Genomic DNA, 15,100 nt, shown 5'->3' on the forward strand with positions numbered 1-15,100 from the left:
CTCGTGAGCAGATTTCAAGAAAAGAAAAGGGGGAAGAGAGAGAGAAAGAAACGCCAGGACAACCGGCGGCGCGCGGGGTGCATGAGGCGCTGTCAACACCTGCCGTTCTTGCCCCCCTAACCACATGAACTGGCCACCTCACGGCTCGAGGCGAACTCAAATTACGTGCTGAGGTGGTTTTGGAGTTGAGCAGTTTAAATGAGTTGCGGGTTGCTTCGCTCATTGTGCGTTTGTCAATGAAATTGATGGTGCCGGCCGGGTAGGTGGCTTAATTCTCTCGTTTATTGCCTCGCAACCCTGGTCGGCGGATTGATTGGTGCATTAAAGTGCCGAATGCTTGCACATCGGCTGCCACAACAGGAAGCTTTGTCTGGGATTTTGGCTCGGCCTGCCGATGTCCCGCAAAGGGACAGCTGGGCGAGAAGGTTGGGCGGGTTCCGTCTTGGCCACCTCCCTCACTGCTCCCGTCCTCTCCCAGTGGCAATGGACCGATTGGGCCGCCCGTGGGCAGGGTCGGGTGGTACACCGCGTAGGTCGCTAAGAGGGACCAAAAGAATGTAACTCGCAATGTCCAGTCTCTTTTTGCAACGGCGCGCTGCGCCCAAACATAACGCCGACGACTTGTAATCAGCAAGCTAAGATTGGCCAGGGCCCAGACATGTGGCTTGTTCATAGCCCTTGCGTGGCCAATCACATTGTCAAAGGCATGCGGAGCATGAGCAACCGCCAAATCGACAGAGGCATTTTTAAAGTAATTAGGTAGGCAAAGGTAGGCACCTACCTTATCTTTGCCTTCATACTTGGGCCAGCAGAAAACATTAACAACGGCGCTGCAGTGCCAGCCTCTGATCGGAACCTCTGGCTAGCGAAACCGGACTGCCCCGACGCACCTTGCGTCGAACGAGCAGGAGTGCCAAAGCGATGACGGAGAAGCAACGGAGGCAACCTTGCAGTCATCGATAATTTTGTTTGCATGGAAAGACCGGTAGGAGGAAAGATAGGTTATTGAGGGAAAACAGTCCCTAGAGGGCAGGGTCCCTCTGGTCAGAGGGACACAGTTGCTAGGATGGTGCCCCGGGGGCTGGAACTTGCCGTGGGCCCATTTTTCTTTTGCACCACAAGTAGGGCCGTCCTGGCCATTGCTCCTTAGACAGAACAATCAATTCAGCACTCTTTTCCACACCTGTTGCAGGCTCAATTGACGAGCTTTCTTTGCTTGCAAAGTGACCTTCCTCTGACCAGAGGGAGCTCTATCTGCACATGTTGTTCTGACCTTGTTTAGGCTGCAGGCACCCAATTTGTGGTGGTGTCGCCTGGCCTGTCTTGTCTATCTTGTCTGTCTGGCATTTTGCCGTCTTTGCCCCCCCCCTTGTTTTGGTGGGTATGTGGGTGTAGATGTGTGTTTCTGCACCATTTCATTATAACCTATAAGAGGATAATTAAGAGACGAGAAAACGGAGGAATCAAAGAACAAGAGATCAGCACGACGACGGAAACCGGACTAAACGTGTCGCGGCCATTACCTTTTCTTGACCGCACCTGGTCTGTTGAATCCTAGATCCGGGCTCTACCTACTTTACCTAATTACTACTGGATTTCTCCCATCATCGGATCCAGCCAATCAACGAGTGTAGGTAAGCAGGGGCAATTGACCATAAGACCCCAATCTATGTGCCAGCAGAAGCTCAATTGTTAAGAGGCAAGAAGCAACCAGCCGGATGCGGCGGTTTGTCCCAGCCGAATGTCTTGATAAAGAAAGTGCCAGTTGTGGTCCCTTTGTTCTATTGCCGCCTTTAGCTTAGAGAGAGGATGTCTCGGCGCACTTTAAATCTCGCCAAACGCAAATCAATGTCTCAGAGTAACAGAGCCAACCGGATGCACCAGTACCCTAGCAGAGCCCGTTCAGCCAACATCACCGTCTACAATGGCCAAAGCATATCTTGACGACTTCGGGGGCTCGCCGCCTCCGGGCCCGCGCGCGCGGCCACGCTTCCCCAGCCACCGTGACTTCCCGAACCCTCTTAGGGATAATGACCTATTTGACGCGCGCAGTCCTGCGATTGATCAGAAACTAAACCGTGTGGATGACGAGAGATTTCTCCGTCACACCTATTCTCGGGCGCTTCATCCGGTCCTTGACGAGATTCCGGAGGACGAAGAGTTGGAGGGCTTCGACCCTAAGGGCACCTTCGCCGCCTTGGAACACTGCCACAACGGTCTCTGGAGGGCACGAAGGGCCGAGTTCTTGGAGGCTTCTGATGTCTACCATCTTGCCAACAGGCTCATTGCGTGGATTCAAGATCAGCCGGGGGCGCGCTTGGGCGGCTGCGCAGAGGGCAAGTGGTGGATTGCGCCCGATGCCTACGTGCTTAGAGCAGGGCGTATAAGCAGTGCGGGGTTCGGGGCATACGGTGGCATGGAGAACATCCCCAAACTAGGAGATCCGATGCTCGCCGAGATTGGTATTTACGGTGACCGGAGCGAAGATAAGGACCTGTTCGAACGGGCCTGTTTTACGATTCACTTCGCCCACTTCGTGACGACGGTGGTGGACCACTGGGGTTTGCTGATCCGGCAGCGGTCGACTGGAAACACATGGTACATCGACTCCAACCCGACATCTGAAGTGCCCCGCCGTAGCGAGAAGGCGCTCAAGGTATTCAAGGGATGGTTAGAGCTATCGGGCATAGCTGACCCGCCGGAGGCGGTACATTCGGTGGTGAAATCCAAGATCCAGATAGACGGGTGGAGCTGCGGGCTTCATGTTATCGCAAACGCAGCCGCCTTCATACGTTTCGAGGTCCTGGGATGGGAAAGGGTCCCGTATTGGGGAAGGATGAATTCGAGGCAGATGATCAAGCGGTTGCTCAAGTCGTTGCACAATCTGATGGGACTCGCAATCCCCGCCGACTTTTCGCCTTCCCCCGCCGCCCTCCAGAAGAAGATAAGGAAGCCCGAGCCGATTCCCTCTCCCGTGAAACCATCAAAGTTGCCCAAGGCAGGAGATCAGACGCATGAAGAGCCAGGTCCAGATTCCAGTGTCCCATCAAAGGAACCGGAAGCAACTCCCGAACCCAGTTTTGGAACTAGGAAAGCACCCAAGGGAAGGGCAATCATACTTGCAGCCCGCGCAGCTGAGGCAGCGGAAGCAGTAGTACGACAATCCCGGAGAGGCAGATTGGCCGCAGCCACGCCTGAAGTTGCCGACCCCAAAACAGCCTCCGTGAAGAAAGCCATAACGAGGAGCGCTACAGCAAAGTGTAAGGCAAGCTATTCGGGAACTGAACACCTGGGGAATGGAGATATCCCATTTAAGAAAAAGCGCAAAACAGTCTCGTTCTCCAGCAATATCGTCGCGCCATCAGCAGCAACAAAAATTCCACCCAACCTCAAGCGGTCAGCCGCCTCGACCGATGGCGCCAGCTCCAAGGCCAAGAAGCAGAAGAAAAATGACGCCGCCGCCAAAACCCAGGGCACCGCTAACTCTCCTCCAGCGACGGCCAGGAAACCTCGCAAAACCCCCGATATCAAACGAGGAATCGCCGCTCCCTCTCCCAGCGCTATCGAAGAACCGGAAACCACCATCACCATCACCACCACCAGGAAAAACAGGAAATCGTCCACAAAGCCGACAGAAAAATCAAGCCAAAATCACCCGGAACTAGGGGCCCCAGCTCCCACAACCGCCAAGGGAAGAAAGCGTGAGCCAGCGTCTGCGGCAACGGGAGCAGAAGAACAACATCATGGGAGCAGGCGGCCAAATCAGAAGGCTGGGGATCATCAGGAGCTCGAGGCGGCCAAGGGGAGACAGCCTCCGCCCTCGGTTCTTAGGGAGAGCTCTCGGTTGAAGAGACAGAGGAAGGTAGATGATGGCGCGGAGAAAGAAGCAGTGGGCGGAGAGGGTGAAAGGGGGGGCGAGTAAGAGGAGAGAGGTTAAGAATTGAAAGTAACCTCTTGTTATTAGGTAGTCTTGGATGCATTTTTGGCTTAATTATTAAATATTATGTTATCTTCAACTAGGGGTATCATCACGAGGAAGTAGACAGAGTAATAAAAAAAAAAAAAAAAAAAAAAATCAAAACAGCGAGTGTCCGGCCCCCTGTGCCGCGCCGCGCCGGGGGGCCCTTCCATCGTACATTGCCGGGGCGTCCATCATCAATCTGACCAGCCCAGCTCACAAATCCATCTTGTCAATCGTCCTGCCGTCCGTCTCCTCATCGATCCCAGCGAACGACACCTTTTGCGTCACCACCGTCGTAGTCTGGATGCCCGGCTTGCCACCCTGGCCGGCCTCGGGCGGCTGCTTCTCCGTCTCCCAGCCGGCCGCCACGACGCTGACGCTGTACCGGCCACGCGTGTGGCAGCGGCTGGCGCCGTCCAGCTCGCCAAACTCAATGTCGGCATCCTCGCGGCTGCCGGGCGTCGTGGGGAGGCGCAGCCCCTCCGTGCTGTCCGATTCCCGCACACTCTTCGTGGCCGGGTGGCCGCCGCCGCCGCCACCGGCCCCGTACGTGGACGCCCGCGCGGCGCACGAACCGGCTCCCGGCCCCGTGAACGGCGTGCGGCTGTGGCGGCCCCCGGTGCCCGGCGAGTTGCCCGACTGGCCGTTTGAGCGCAGGAGGGAGCCGAAGATCCGCGGCATGGCGGAGACGAGGACGGGGCGGAGCGTGGGGAGGCAGATCGCAATGACGCCGACCGTGAGCTCGAGGAAGGAGAAGGTGGCCGCGTCGACGTTGTCCCACGTCGGATCCGTCGACTTGGCCGCCGCCGCGAGCGTCCGGATGCGGTAGATGGACACGGCACAGGGGCTGGCGGTCTCGTTAATGCGATTCGGAGGTGGGGATTTGGGCCTGATTAAGGGGGCTGCACTTACAAGACGCCGAGAGTGAAGACAATCAACAGCATGGCTTTCTGCCGTGCGGGCAGGTGCAACGAGCTGATGACGGGAATGGGCATGGTGAAGATGGTGAAATCCGTCACCACGTTGACGCCCGCCATGACGTACCAAATAGTCGCACTATCCAGGCAAAACCCATCGACCGAGTCGTCCCAAAATGCGGCAGTCGGCACGCAGACGAGGGGAAGTAGGATGCTGAGAGTGATGCCCCAGCAGGTAAGGAAGCAAAGACCGTAGAATATGATTTGTCTCAGCATCGTATTCGAGAATATGCGTCGATACTGGAGGAGAATCGAGATTTTCGTGAGGCAGACGGCAACGTTGTAGACAACGATGGAGCTGTAGAACGACTGTTGTCGGGTTGGTTAATCGCCGTCCCGAAGAGAAGAATGCGGATTAATGAGACTCTGAACCTGCCTTCATGTAAGGGAAGTAATTTTCGTCGGGCATCATCCAGACGTGGCGGCCGAGGCCATATTTTGCTTCTGTCTACGGGTCAGCACGCTGAGGGATTTTGACCCGAACGGTAGGTTCTCTGCTTACCAAGGCCGATGGCCACGGCCGAGGCCAGTGTTAAGACCTGGAATGGTGTTAGCCGGGCCGGAAGTCGACTACGGAGCGGAGGGGATACCGTACCTGCGCGGGAAGAATCAACCCATCATCCCACCCGAAACTCCGGAGCATAAAGGCTCGGCAGTATATCCTCAGACCAACCGCCAATGTCGATAAAACACTAGCCACGGACAGGATAGCAATAATCTCCCCGACTCTGGATTCGGCATCCAACGCCGGATCTCTGGCTGGGCCTGACATGGTGTTGGCCCGTCTGACACGATAGATAGTCGTTGTGAAGTCGGAGCCCGCTCCCCAATGTGGCCGGACGCGGGTATTATGCGAAACCATGTGGGCACCTCTTTGGCACCCCGCCGAGTCTCGCCACCGTTGATCTTGGATCGGCAGCTTTAGGACAGTGGAGTGTTATAGAATCGTTTCTGGGACCCCAGATGTTGCGAATAAAAAGACGACACTCAATTTGTCTGTGGGTCTGAGCTGCTGTAACCGCAAACCCCCTGGACTGCACCATGTCCGCAGAATTTGATGTCGCCGCAAGGGTTCCGAAGACCAGTGCATGCCGATCTCCCATCCCAACCAACGCAGGGATGAGTTTGTTTGGCACTTTACTGCGTAGTGTGCAGCAAAAAGACCGACAGGGTCTTCGATCTCCACCACACGTACAGGTGAGCTAGACTCGATATCGGGATGTTCCCTGTTCAACCACACTTGAAACTGGCGGTCATCGGGCCAGCTGTGGAGCCAATCATCAAATTCTCGCTGCGATATCCCTGGCATTGCCCGGCCAGATGGCAAATTGTGTCGCCTCGGGCATCCGGATCTGTGGGGTGGTCGCCATGCTCGAGCACGTTTAGCCAAGCCTGCCCTTGCGTAGGCAGCGATCCATTACGCTTGCACATCGATATGAAGATGTGTCACCACTCCAAAGACAGAGAGGCATCTCCTTGGGTGGAAAACTGGTCAATTCAGCTAACTCTTGCTGTCTGGGTGTTGCAGCCTGATCGAGCAACGCCAGTGCGCTGAGGACTAGGGAACTTTGGGACCAGGCCCTTAACGTTAAGTACTTGATACCGTACAGTACCTTGCGGACAGTGGGTTGTCAACTCACATGAATCGCTCCCACGGAGGAGCAGGATGCATGCTTGGCAGTCTAAGCGTCCGCCAGATTTTCCTGGGGGATCAGCCCCGATTCAGACCGCGTTATACTACTGGTCACGGGGCGCTAACCACCCCGGGCCGCGGTCTGTGACGAGGTGAGGTCTGATGTGCATGCGACAAGCTCGATGGGTGAGATGGGTGAGACATCAGGTGGCAGGGCCAAGGGGAAAACCGATCATGGAGCAAACGCCAATCGTCATGTTCCTGGCTGGGGTACGGTGTCATTGGGACGTTGATCGGCAATTTGGCATCTTGGCTTTTGGTTTGGTGATCGACCGATCAACCGACCACCGAACCTGCCGACAAGCGGGGAGAAAAGAAACAAAAAACATCTCAGATTTCTGTGGGAGAGCCCATGCGTTCCCGGGGCCCTGGTTCATGGCTGGACTCACCGTGCCCATCACTTTGTTTTATCACGCTGACCGAGGCCCCACCCATCCAAGACCACGCCGACAGGACACCGAGGCGCTGAATTGCACGCAACCCACCTTCACCTCCGAGCCGCCCCGCGAAACGCCAAAAACGCACCATTCGCTGACATGGTTCCCGCTTCACCCGTAACGTTAGGATCAGGGCCGATGAAGTTAGTAGGCCACCCGATCTCAAACTCGTTGACACTTTCGAGGTAATCCATCTGCTCCTCCGTGAGCCGGATGCTCAGCGCCGCAATGTTGTCCCCCAGCTGCTCGATTTTCCTCCCGCCGATGACCGGGAACACGTCGTACACCCCACAGAGAGCCGCTTTGTGCAAAATGTAGGCCAGCGCGATGCGCACGACGGAATTGATGCCGTGTTCTGCGGCGACTTTCCCCAACGCCTCGCTCGTTTTGTCCTGCAGCTGGCCGCCGTGCCGGCGCAACGGCTCGCCTGCCTTCTCGCGCTCCTCAACCGCCTCTTTGGACTGGAATTTCCCCTCGCCCAGGACGCCCCAAGGCGCGATCGCCATGCCGAACTGGCGACACATCGGCACTACTTCTCGCTCGAGGTCACGCGCCAGCAAGCTCCACCTCCCAGAGTAGACGCTGAACTGCGTCTTGCCATGTGCCTTGGCGTACGTGTTGGCCGCACTGACGATCCAGGCCGGCGTGTTGCAGATGCCCAGATACAGGACCTTGCCCTGTTGCACAAGGATGTGTAGCGAGTCCACGACCTCTTCGATGGACGTGGTGTAATCCCACCAGTGCACGTACAAGATGTCGATCCAGTCGGTCTGCAGCCGGCTCAGCGACTCGTGAACGCTCATGTGCATGCTGCGCCGAGAGTTCCCTCCGTGGTTTGCTTTCTGGCCTTTGAGGACGCCAGGGTTCCGAAAGTCATACAGGCCGAAATTGGATGTGTACTTGGTTGCAATGACGAGCTGATCCCGAACCTTGCGCTCCGCCATCCATTCCCCTATCCAGACCTCGGATTCCCCATTCTGGTAGGCGTTGGAAGTGTCGATAAAATTCCCGCCAGCCTACAGCGCTTGTCCATCAGCAGGCTCAAGGAAGACAAGGGAAATGGCTGGCGCGAACCTCGAAATACGCGTCCAGAAGCTCAAATGCCCGTTTCTTGTCCATGAACCCCCATGTTTCGTTCCACGCCTGCCCAATGTTTCCCCCACCAAAGACAAGGGGCGAAACACGGATGCCGGCCGTCTTGGAAAGGATACGGAGCCTGCCCAGTTCCGTGGGCGGGCCGGGGGGCCCTGGAGCGTAGGGGGGAACTGGAGGCCGGGCGAGGCCGGCCATCTCGGATCTTCAGGCGGTGCTTGTAGCAGAGCCAGAGCGGTAGGTGGACATTAAGGTCCGGAGTTGAAGCTGTCCCCACAGCGTGTCGTCCCTTTCCTTTAAACTCACCTTCGGACGGACACCCCGCGCGGGGGGCGGCTCAGCGCGGGGGACGCTATCTAAGCTGCAGAGAGTTCGACTGCCGCGCGGCTCAAATATAGTTACAGCGGAGGAGTAATCCAACCAAATATGGCTGGCATGTTGCATCCCGAATCCCAATTGCCGTTGACTGGAGCTGGTATGACCGCTTCGACGGGAAATATTCACCCGAGAAGATGCCCCGGCTGGATTTCTCCCGGTCTGAGCATCCGCACCGAAGACACCGTCTGGCGCAATCTCCTCATTGACTCGTCTCTTGACCGAATTTCCAGCGGTAAGGGTGCCATCTGGATAACAAGGCTTTCAGCCAATCACCATGCTCCCCAAGTGCCGTTGAACAAACAAACGGTGTTAATTGTGTGAAACTTTTGTTGCGGAGCGGGCCGTAGCCTGCCTGTACTGTACCCGCCAGGAACAGGGTATTTTGTACTGTGCAATACAAGTCGTGATGTCATCCCCAAGGACTGAACTCTTGATGCCATGCGCGCTCCTCCAAAACGTCACAATGATGACGCTCGGTTTCCGGTGCAAAGACAATTTATAAAGCATGAACAGTAATTAGACGCTGCATCCTTGCATCTTCCACAAGACCCTTTTTCATCCGATCTCGATCCCTGCAGTATAAGCCCCGAACTCCAAAGATGCAATCCATCCTCCAAAAGACGACAGGCCTCGGCCCAAAGCCCGTGCAGCCCGACGACCTCAACGGCCGCGTGGCCGTCGTGGTGGGCGGCGCCTTCGGCATCGGCTTCGAAGTCTCGCGCGCGCTCGCCAACGCCGGCTGCCGCGTCATCATGGTCAACCGCAAGCAGGACCAGGGCGAGGACGCCATGGCGACCATCACGGCCGAGTCCCCCGGCGCGTCGGTCGACTGGAAGGAGTGCGACATGGGCAACCTCAAGCAGGTGCGCGAGGTGTTCTCGGCGCTCCGCCGGGAGGGGGCGCTCGACCGGCTCGACTTCCTGGTGCTCTCGGCGGGCATCAACACCAACGAGTACGGGACCGACGCCGACGGCATCGAGCGGCACTTTGGCGTCAACTACCTGGGCCAGTTCTACGTGGTCAACCAGCTGTGGCCGGTGCTGCGGAAGACGTCCAAGATGCCCGGAGTGCCGCCGCCGAGGGTGGTGTTTGAGGCGTCCGAGATGCACAGGACGGCGCCGAGCAATGTTCATTTTGCGAGCTTGGACGAGATCAACGATCCCAGCCTGGGCCCGACGGAGCTGTATGGGAGGACGAAGCTGGCGTTGATCTTGTTGGCAAAGTACGGGTTGGCTAGCAAGGTGATCAAGGAGAACGCGGATAATATCTATGCGCTGTCGGTGCATCCCGGGGCGGTAAGGCCCTCTCCCCGGGCTACTAACGTCTCCAACGGACGAGGCTGACGGAAGTTGTTCTTGCAGGTCAACACGGCTATGCAGCAGCAGTGGAAAGACGCTTATCCCGGCCTCACGGGCAAAGTCCTCACCTGGGCCATGCTTGCTTTCGGCCGAGATGTCAAGCAGGGCTCATACAGCGCGCTATGGGCGCTCACCGACCCCAAGATAGAGAAGGAGAACATGAATGGCTTTTACTTCAACGATCCCGACAAAGTCGGAAAGGAGTCAGCCCAGGCGTCGGACGAGAAGCTCGGAATTGCGCTTTGGGACCTCTCTCATCGGATAATCAAGGAGAAGCTGGGCGAGGATGCGTTGGTGGATTGGAAGGCTTGCGATTAAAACCTCTTGAGGCTCAAGGGGAAAATTATTTCCTGATAGTCCATATAAGACTAAGATGCGGAGAATACCCATTTGACATTAGCAAATTATGGCCTTGACTACCTATGTTGTCCCCACCAGGCTCGAGTACTCTCGCAGTTCTTGCAGGATCGAAAACTCGCACCTGGTAAATACGAGGAACTTTGAAACCGTAGGTGAACTAGATTTGGCAGCCTCATGCTATCTAATGCACAACGCTCTTATGTATGCCCTTGAAACTCCATTTTCTATGGTTACATGACCCGTCATGAATCATACCCCCCGTAGTGGAAACACTTTTGTACAGTATTGAATACAAACACCTCGACATGATTCAGTATCTCAACGCCAATCAGCCCTTGTGTGTCTGCGCATTGTGGTCGGCAATCAACTGCACGGTAGCAGAGAAAGAGTCCTTTCCCGGAGCATGGCCAAGCGCACGAGTCTATTTTTGGAGTTAATTAATCAGCAGAGAAGATGATAAAAGGGACCAGATGACGTACCTCGAAATGCCGCACCCTGGCCGCATCGTCCTTAGTGACCTGGTCGGCGGACTTGCGGGCAACCTCGCCGGCTATCGCGAGGAAGTTCTCCTCGCGGTCGTGCAGGCTTTGGGCAGTGGCAGCCGGCCCGCCCTTGATGGGCCCGCGGTGCGTCATGTCGGACTCAGCAGCGGCGATGGCGGAGGCGGTGGACTGCGTGATTGGGAGTCCCTGTTCGGCCTGGGCAGCGAGCTGCTCCTTTGGGGGGAGTTCAGAATCCATTGCAGATTCCTGTTGCGGAAGTTTGGTCTGGTTCTTCTTTCTCCGCTGCTGCTGTTCCTGCGATGCAGGGTCCCCGGAGGCAGTGGCTGTGGTTGTTCTAACGCGGGTTTGGGTGGGTTTTCCAGGGTCCAAAGATGGAAGAGGTCGACGTGCTGCATTTTCGGCTAAAAACTAATTGCGTTTAATGCTTAAAAGAGTGCGCCTTTATTCATTGCGTTGCTGCTTCAACTGATCAATATAAGTCAAAGCGTTGATGTAGTACTGAGCCCCCTATGATCTCATCGGACGTCACAGCCTGCTCGAAGCTGACGTTTTCTGTGGGCCGACCACCGACCCCGGGAATTGTCGAGAAACGACACCAGACCCCGAGAAAAGTCCAGACGTTACACAGGAATGGTCCGTAGCAGCTGCGCAACTTGTTTCTTGTCGTAGACTGGCTGCCAGCCTTTTACGATCGGGCTTGGCATTTTCTGGATCGACACGGAACCGGGCGGTTCACTGACCTGTCTTACTGCCTCAAGTCCCTAAACCCGCGGGACTGAGCATATCTGTGGTTGTTACAAGCCTTATGTTCATTGTAGACTAATAACGATGAACTGGTCTTGTTGTCTGCAGGATGACTACTTGGAATCGTCGCTACTCTCCGACTATATTGGGTTGCAGTGCTCATGAAAACTTAGTGGTAGGAGTGCTATGGAGATAGCGAGAACTATCAGTAGCTACTTGCTCATGTGCGACGGTTTAGAAAAGGGAATGGGGGAGAGGAGCGAAGTAAAAGAAAATAGTGCAACGGAAAACCAAGAAAGGAAAGAGGTTTGGGGTTTAGAAACGTTTATTCCGAATTCGTCTATGTTACTCTATCAGTCACGATGGAATCCAGCTCGGTCGGAGGCTACAGTAGGTATGTAGCAGTTGGAAAACGAGCACATGGCCCGAAGCCAATGAACCGACGAGATGACCATACTTCTTACGGCAATACTGCCAAATTTAGTCAGCCTTCGAGAAATTCGCATTCACCCCCTTGGTGATCCTTCGCTGCGGCCGTCTTCCGGCCCCATGGGCCAGGCCCGGGATTCCCATTCCGATGCCGCGGTGTCCGGTGGTCGGACATACCCGACGCGTCGGGTGGTAACCATTGGTTTGGGAGAAAAAAAAAAAAAAAAAAAACCGGGGTTGGTTTACGATACGTCGTGGCCTTGGCTTTCAGTTATTTCATTGGCCCTTACAAAGGCCCTCGATGACATGCTTGCTACCGTTGGGTTACTTCGGCGTCGGCATCCACGATCATCCTTTTGCATGTGTCTGCCATGCAGCTGTCTGTGTTTTTGGGTGGGCCGCGAAGCCGGACCCAGCAGCCTCCAAGTGGTATTGCAGAGGAATTCCAGCCATAGGCTACTAGCCAACACAGAGACGCGGTCCGTGTACTGTATGCAGGATGTTCAAGTTGCATGTCCCAGTTATTGCTTGGCAAGGACCCCTGATCACTATCATTCGGGTCGCTTGCGTACTGGTTGAAGTCGTATTCAACGACAAGCTCTGCCAGCATTCACCAATGAATTAATTAGCTCATCGGTGCGTGAGCGGAAAAGGAACCGCCTCCCACCGCTGACCACCAATCTCCGTTTGCGCGGTATCTCATAGGAGGAGCGAATTAGATAACATCGGCCTGCCAACACCTGAGCGCCGTCCACGGAACTAAATCAATCCACCGACTCTCCCATTTCCTGCAATTTCTTGCGATCGGCCTCTTTTGCCTTTTCCGAGACGTGCGGGTTCTTCAGCGCAGCTTTCAGCCCGCGGTTTCTGCCCCCCCCCCCCCCCCCCCCCATGGAGTCAGAACGTACCCCAAAGGATACGGAATGAGAACGGGTACTTGTACTTACACGTTGGCCCTGTCTTTACCTTCGCTCATCTCGTGCAAAGTCGAGCCGGCTTCCCCACTAGAAGCCCTTCTTGCCTTCCTATCAGAAGTTTGGGACTGGGCGCTATGCAAACCAGTTGAAGAACCCTGGTGGGTCTCAGCCGTAGTTGCGGATGAATGGGGGCCGGTTGAGGAGCTCTTCTTGCCACTTGAAGCACGCCGTCGGGCTGGTCCTGATTGGGCATCCTGGATGTGCTCGCCAAACTCACTTTCCAAGATCTCACGGTCGCGTTGCTTGGCTTCCTCCGATACACGAGGGTTGTTGAGAGCGGCTCTGAGGCCACGCTCGCGGTTTCCTTGGTCCACCATGGTGCAACACCGGAGTCTTTTACGCTATGTTGTACGCTGAAGAAACACTACGGGTGTGATCGCTATGGTTGTAGTTTTAAATAGTGAAAGCCATAGATATGGGAACACAATGACCAGGTGTGATACTGAGTTGACGCGGCCAACCATCTCCTGTGATGGGGACTCTCAGAAAAGTTACGGGACCATGACGTATTGGCTGTGCAATCTCATAGTCTGTGCTCTCATATCGTACATGGTACGCAGTACCCTTCCGACATTCCATACTCCACATAAAAACCCTAAAGCGAGAGAGTCGTTCCATGTCCCTGCCAAATACGTTACACTGTTGTACAATCTTACCTCAAACGGCTTGCCGAATCAGACCCCAAACGGCCATGTCTCATCAAACTCGAGGGGGGTATGAGGCTGATGAACCTCGAGCGCACCCACATGCCGCGTCTCGTCAAACCATACCAGACCGTCAAACTGCTCCGGGAGCACAGCCGAGGAATAATGCGACTGGCGCTCGGTGTGAGGGGCGTAGATGACACCAATGAAGCGCTCCAGCCGCTTCTTCATCAACTCCTTCCTCAGCTCTTCGTTGCAGTGTCCTTCCCTCAGGTCGAGGACAAAGTTCTTCACGCCCGTTGCGTGCATCAGCTGCTCATAGCTGTTGGGGAGGCCAGGCCTGACTTGCATCACCTGCATGTCGCCGTCCCAACGCCGAGCGGCCGCAACCGTGCCGGTGTTTGTGAGGCAGCCGATGTTGACTGCCTGCTTGCCAAACGTCTCCTTGCACAGCTGTCCGATGTTGAGCTCCTCGCGTGACCAACCCATGCTTGTTGCACGGGCGTCGCCAATGTGGCTGTTGTGTGCCCACACCACGGCCCTGGAAGGGCCATTTTTTCCACGATGCTTGAGGATGCGGACCAGCGTCTCGAACATGTGTCTATCGCGCAGGTTCCAGGACTCGTCGCGGCCGTAATACATAACCTTGTAATATTGTTCGGCATCTGCGGTTTCGCGCGTGTTAAAACACCGCACTCGCCCCTTGTTCACCATCAGCAGATAGCAAAATACTCACCCTTTACCAACCTCGCGTTCTGTTCCCCGCTATGAAACTCCTCCCCATCCCCACTTGCGGCCGCGTACTCCAACCTCTTCCCCAACAGGTCTCGCAGCATCCTCACCACGTCCTTCTCGCACCCCTTAAACCCGGCCGCGAGCGCCTCCAGGCCGTATTCATGGGGGTCCTCGGCCCAAACCATCATCCTCGCGTACCGCTCCCTCGCAACGTCGGCCATCTTCCTGTCCACGTGGTCAAGGTACTCAATCACCGCCTTCATCGACGTGCCCAGGCTGTACAGGTCCAGGCCGTAGAACCCCACCGCGTCGGGCCCCTTGGGGTCCCTCCCCTTGTTCCACGTCCTCAGCCACTCGGTGAAGCGCTGCACCTCCTGGTTCCGCCACATCCACGTCGGGAACCGCATGAACGCCGGCTCGCGCCCGGCCTGGACCGTCTCCGCCCGCGGGCCCACGCTGGCGCGCGGCCCGGGCCCCGGGCGGTGCCGCACGTACCGGTCGACCGCCTCGGCGTCGGGCCAGTCGGCCTCGACGGCCACGATGTTGAAGCCGTGCCGCTCGACCAGGCGCCTCGTCAGCTCGGCGCGCGCCGCGTAGAACTCCGAGGTGCCGTGGGACGCGTCGCCGATGAGGACGATCTTGGTGTCGGGGGAGACGAGGCGGGAGCAGAACTCGGCGAGGCCGGCGGTGGACTCGCCGAGGGGCGGAATCGGGGTGACGTGGGTGTGGAGGAGGGAGACGGCGGGGTCTTTTTCCGGCACTGGCGAGCACATTTTGGATTTGGGTGGTTGGTGAGTGTGGAGGGGATGTTG

At 56.4% G+C, this 15,100-nt stretch overlaps 6 protein-coding genes across 6 annotated transcripts; 2 read left to right on the forward strand and 4 right to left on the reverse strand.

Moving 5' to 3' along the window:
- Nucleotides 1–1,924: 1,924 nt before the first annotated feature.
- On the forward strand, nucleotides 1,925–3,922 carry MFIFM68171_04833 (uncharacterized protein; the record flags this gene model as incomplete). Its single annotated transcript, XM_071060253.1, has 1 exon — nucleotides 1,925–3,922. The coding sequence occupies one exon, from the start codon at nucleotides 1,925–1,927 to the stop codon at nucleotides 3,920–3,922; it is 1,998 nt and encodes a 665-aa protein (XP_070916354.1).
- Nucleotides 3,923–4,174: 252 nt separating this feature from the next.
- On the reverse strand, nucleotides 4,175–5,710 carry MFIFM68171_04834 (uncharacterized protein; the record flags this gene model as incomplete). Its single annotated transcript, XM_071060254.1, has 5 exons — nucleotides 4,175–4,808; nucleotides 4,874–5,247; nucleotides 5,315–5,382; nucleotides 5,441–5,477; nucleotides 5,534–5,710. 5 exons carry the CDS (start codon nucleotides 5,708–5,710, stop codon nucleotides 4,175–4,177), a joined length of 1,290 nt encoding a protein of 429 aa, XP_070916355.1.
- Nucleotides 5,711–7,118: 1,408 nt separating this feature from the next.
- Nucleotides 7,119–8,358, reverse strand: AAD14_1 (Putative aryl-alcohol dehydrogenase aad14; the record flags this gene model as incomplete). The annotated part of the gene is made up of 2 exons (XM_071060255.1): nucleotides 7,119–8,084; nucleotides 8,143–8,358. The coding sequence occupies 2 exons, from the start codon at nucleotides 8,356–8,358 to the stop codon at nucleotides 7,119–7,121; spliced, it is 1,182 nt and encodes a 393-aa protein (XP_070916356.1).
- Nucleotides 8,359–9,137: 779 nt separating this feature from the next.
- MFIFM68171_04836 (uncharacterized protein) lies at nucleotides 9,138–10,214 on the forward strand (the record flags this gene model as incomplete). The annotated part of the gene is made up of 2 exons (XM_071060256.1): nucleotides 9,138–9,833; nucleotides 9,900–10,214. The coding sequence occupies 2 exons, from the start codon at nucleotides 9,138–9,140 to the stop codon at nucleotides 10,212–10,214; spliced, it is 1,011 nt and encodes a 336-aa protein (XP_070916357.1).
- Nucleotides 10,215–10,584: 370 nt separating this feature from the next.
- On the reverse strand, nucleotides 10,585–10,996 carry MFIFM68171_04837 (uncharacterized protein; the record flags this gene model as incomplete). The annotated part of the gene is made up of 2 exons (XM_071060257.1): nucleotides 10,585–10,677; nucleotides 10,736–10,996. 2 exons carry the CDS (start codon nucleotides 10,994–10,996, stop codon nucleotides 10,585–10,587), a joined length of 354 nt encoding a protein of 117 aa, XP_070916358.1.
- Nucleotides 10,997–13,583: 2,587 nt separating this feature from the next.
- On the reverse strand, nucleotides 13,584–15,061 carry MFIFM68171_04838 (uncharacterized protein; the record flags this gene model as incomplete). Its single annotated transcript, XM_071060258.1, has 2 exons — nucleotides 13,584–14,218; nucleotides 14,290–15,061. The coding sequence occupies 2 exons, from the start codon at nucleotides 15,059–15,061 to the stop codon at nucleotides 13,584–13,586; spliced, it is 1,407 nt and encodes a 468-aa protein (XP_070916359.1).
- Nucleotides 15,062–15,100: the final 39 nt, after the last annotated feature.

Source organism: Madurella fahalii (genome assembly GCF_045866475.1).
Source record: "Madurella fahalii IFM 68171 DNA, scaffold_2, whole genome shotgun sequence".
NCBI classification, from domain to species: domain Eukaryota; kingdom Fungi; phylum Ascomycota; class Sordariomycetes; order Sordariales; genus Madurella; species Madurella fahalii.